This window comes from Papaver somniferum, chromosome 5 (assembly GCF_003573695.1).
Source record: "Papaver somniferum cultivar HN1 chromosome 5, ASM357369v1, whole genome shotgun sequence".
NCBI classification, from domain to species: Eukaryota; Viridiplantae; Streptophyta; class Magnoliopsida; order Ranunculales; family Papaveraceae; genus Papaver; species Papaver somniferum.
The window spans coordinates 140,738,349-140,742,645 of NC_039362.1; the positions used below are offsets into that span (position 1 = coordinate 140,738,349).

Below are 4,297 nucleotides of genomic sequence, written 5' to 3' on the forward strand. Positions count from 1 at the left end.
AACTAGGTATCTTGAGTTATCTTCACTGTACTCTTACTCTCCGTTGCAAACTTGATAGCAAGCTACTACTATAGACACACTTGCTAAGAAAGGTGCTACACTAGCTGGAGGATGCTGTACATAGTAATACTACAAGGCCTTTTTTCTTGTCAGACTTAGAATGGCCTGACAGCCAGTACTTTCGTTTTGTATAGGCCGTAGTTTTTGTTATTTTGTTAGCTTTTCTGGTAACAGTTTCTTTGTCGAACTGTCTTTTGCAAGGATTTTGTTCTTTTGAGGAATAAAATCTTGATTTATTAAAAAATACTACAGGGATGACCCATTGTGTATTGAGATGACAATAGGTAACTGCAACCGTGAATATTGTATATGGCCTAGAATGCTTGCTTCCTGTAGCTCATTGATTAGCAGAGTCCAAACCAAACAGAAGACTTGCTACAGGACCATTAGGGTTTTCAATTTTCAAAATACAAGAGCGAGCGTAAGGATAGTGATTAACTAGTAATGGTTTGGAGACTTGATAGGTGCATCTGGATAGAAAAAGATGTTACAACGAGTTCGCCTCAATGCTAGCCCTAGCATGGACTCGTTCCATCTGAGAGCACAAATGTTCATCTGCTCTGTAACTCGATTCTGATAGTGCGTCGTAACAAAACTCATTTGCTTTCTCATTAAGATTTTTGTCATTAAGATTTTCTCATTAAGATTTTTGTAGGAGTATTCTAACTCATCAGAACTGCGTTCTCAGATTTGTGATACAGGTATTGTAGAAGTTGAACAAAGAAGAGAGGTCGAAGGAGAACAAGATACTCAATCCCAAACTCGCAAGTCCCTGACTCCTAATGACAACATTGGCATTGAGCTCCATCCTTCCCCAGGTGATAAAAACTTGCAAATTAGTATTCCAGCAGTTTAGAGAGTATAACCTGAAGTACCTGTTGAATACCCTAACGCTGGCGCTCTTTCGAGCAACGTCTAAAGGAAGTGATCTTTGGATACCAGACTGTTTGAGAAGTTTAGTGTGCCACTTTGGTTGGTTTCGCTGTATGCTAAAATATGGAAGAAGTATGGACATATTGCTGCTACGAAGGTGATCAGTGTCCTCAACTTGCCAAGGGTGATTGGGTGTTGTTTTTCTATTTTGCTTGTTTAGAGAAGCATACTTCTACTTTGTAACAAAGACTGATGCGATCTTCCTTCTTGGTGCTTGTGCTTGTTTTTGTTCCTAAATCATTTGCCGCCTTCTGGAAAATTTACAATGGAACATTTCAGGTGTCATGTCAAGCGTCAGCTATCTTGACCGTCAAATATTGACTACTTGGAGTGCACACAAAGCATAATGACCTTTTATGTCACTCCCATAATCTTTCTTGACTGTCAAATGTTGACTACTTTTCTACTTGGAGTTCAAGCAGCTCCAACTGCTTGTGCCTCTTATTTAGGATAAAATTGCATGCATTCTCCAATTGCTTCATCTTCTCGTTAATATCGTCTATCTCACCTATTTATTGTAGTAAGACTAGTTAGATCTTGTCACAAGAAAAGAGACTTTAGTCAGATTTTTGAAGAGGAAATGGAGGTAAATTATGGAAACCATGTTCTGGTTGTTCCTTATCCAAGTCAAGGACACATCAATCCAATGCTCCAATTCTCAAAGAGATTAATCTCAAAATATCTCAAAATCACCTTAGCCATAACAGTTCATGTTGCCAACAAGATGGAAACTCAAATCAACTGTCCGGTTAAAGTCGAAATGATTTCAGATGGTCAAGACGAAGGTGGTGTTACGCAAGCAAGTAGTCCACAGGCATATCTCGAAAGATTCGCAATCGGGGGTTCACAAACCTTGACTGAAATCATCCAGAGACAAGGCGATTTAGGTGATCCAGTCAGTTGTGTTGTTTATGATCCGTTTTTGCCATGGGCATTAGATGTAACCAAGCAATTCAATCTTATGGGAGCTGCCTTCTACACTCAATCTTGTGCTGTTAGTAGTATTTACTATTACGTGCAAAAGGGTATGATGAAATCCCCTGCCACGCTGGGGGAAGTAATCTCACTTCCAGGGCTGCCACCGTTGGAGTTTTCGGATCTACCATCTTTTGTTGCCGGTGTTGGGCCTTTCCCGGCATTGTTGTCCACTCTTTTGGAGCAGTTCCATAACTTTGATAAAGCAGATTGGGTTCTATTTAGTTCATTTGAAAAGTTGGAGGCTGAGGTAAATTAATAAGAGTAGAATTTTTTTTTTTTTATGTCACATTATCTTTTTGGCTTAAAATAACAAATTTTAGTTTGTTTGCTTTTTCACAGGTACTAGATTGTTTCCATCAAAGTACTTGGACAAAAGGATTGAAGATGATGAAGATTATGGATTCAACCTATTTGAGCCGAAAACAGCTTCATGCATGATCTGGCTTAACTCAAAAAAGAACAACTCCGTTGTTTATGTGTCTTTTGGAAGCCATTCAGGAGCAAAACAAGAACAAATGGAAGAAATTGCGTGGACATTATGGGAGTGCGACTACAATTTTTTGTGGGTAGTGAAAGAATCTGAAGAAAACAAAATCCCGTTAGAATTCCTCGAGAAAGTTTCAACATCTGACGAAGGATTGATGATAAGATGGTGTCCACAATTGGAAGTTTTATCCCACCCGGCTGTGGGATGTTTTGCGACGCATTGTGGGTTCAACTCTACATTGGAGGCATTGAGTATTGGAGTGCCGTTGATTGGGTTTCCGCAATGGACTGATCAGCCAACAAATGCAAAATGTATCGAGGCCATGTGGGAAGTAGGAATGAGACCGAAAGTTGATGAAGAGGGAATTGCTAGGAAAATGGAGATTGATTTATGTGTAAGAGAAATTATGGGTGGAGGAGAGAAAGGGAAAGAGATGGGAAGAAATGCAGTTAAATGGAAGGAATTGGCAAAAGAGGCGGTGGATGAAGGTGGAAGTTCTGATAAGACTATTGAGGAATTTGTAGCTCAAGTTAAATACTATTGTAACTAAATAATTTAAGTATAATCCTAAAAAATAATAATAGTATTGGATCGATAAAATTGAATATAGCTCAAGTTAAATGTATTTTGCTTAAAAAAAATGTATTAACTAAATATATTTATCTGTGTGACAACTTACTTAGAGGCGATTGTAAATGCGATTAGTCAGGCGACGCTGAAAAAATTTCATCGTTCTAGATTGATCTGCTTCTGTTTTTTTTCTTCAATTTTTTACTTATAATCGATGTTTATCTGATTTCTGTGTTATTATAAATCTTTTGATTGTTTTATTTCTGATGTTTCAGATTGATTAATTGATCTCTCTTAGTCGTTTCATGTTTTAACCTAATTTTGATTTTTTTTGCCCTAATCTATTTTCATACTGATGATTCTCCTTGATTGATTTTTCTTCTCTTGCTTGTAGTTCTTACCCATCTTTTCTTCTATTATGTCTGTTGTAATTCATTGATTTGATTAAAGCTCGGTTAGAAAACTTTTTCAATTAACTTTCTAATTTTTCAGTTTGTTTTACATGTTTTTCAGATTTGATCATGGGCTGATGGAAGTGGCGGACGTAGGGATATAGAATCATCATCATGAGATTTCAGTGAAAAAAGGCAGTGCTTAAGGAGTTTATAATTCTTCTCTTATGGGTATGGTTCATGTATTCTTCAAAATCCTTCTTTTATCTGATTTTGGGTCAGTGTTATATGAGAAGATTAGCATTTAGATATGCTTTTGGCATTATGAGATCCTACTTTGAGTAGGGATTTGTTTCAGCATCTTTCGCTGTATTGAAGGTAATAGGTCCTTCTGTTATTGATATAAGTGAAGCTAAGGTTTTCTGGTGGTTGTTTGAAGTTTGTTTCCTCTGTAGTTTTTCTTCAAAAGAAGTAATTTGAGTTTAATTATTTTAGAAGTTTTCCTTTAGTATTCTAAATATGGGGATTATTGATATTGTTTATTTGGGTATCTCTGATTCTATTGAATACTTCCTAAGCACTTTTACCCTTCCTTATAATGTTTCTTTTAGTCAAGGAAGTGGTGGTCTGATCTTCTCTGGATATGTTGATAAAAATGTAGCATGGTCTGCTTCTTGTGATCTGTCTCACAAACTATATTCACTGCATCTGGTGTTATTTTTAACTATTCTACTGGGATGAGCTAATCTTTCAGACATGTATGTTATTCAAAGCGCTGATTATGTTTTTTTGAGCAATCCAGTCAGGGCTAGTTGTTTTGAAGATGTTGTTATCCTTGAACCTACTCCTCTTGCTACTCTCCTGCCAGAGTCTGTGG

At 37.0% G+C, this 4,297-nt stretch overlaps 1 protein-coding gene across 1 annotated transcript; it reads left to right on the forward strand.

The window, feature by feature from the left end:
• Positions 1–1,401: 1,401 nt before the first annotated feature.
• On the forward strand, positions 1,402–3,282 carry LOC113279723 (UDP-glycosyltransferase 74F2-like). Its single transcript, XM_026528394.1, has 2 exons — positions 1,402–2,218; positions 2,292–3,282. Exons 1-2 carry the CDS (start codon positions 1,574–1,576, stop codon positions 3,006–3,008), a joined length of 1,362 nt encoding a protein of 453 aa, XP_026384179.1. The 5' UTR covers positions 1,402–1,573; the 3' UTR covers positions 3,009–3,282.
• The last annotated feature ends 1,015 nt before the right edge of the window (positions 3,283–4,297 follow it).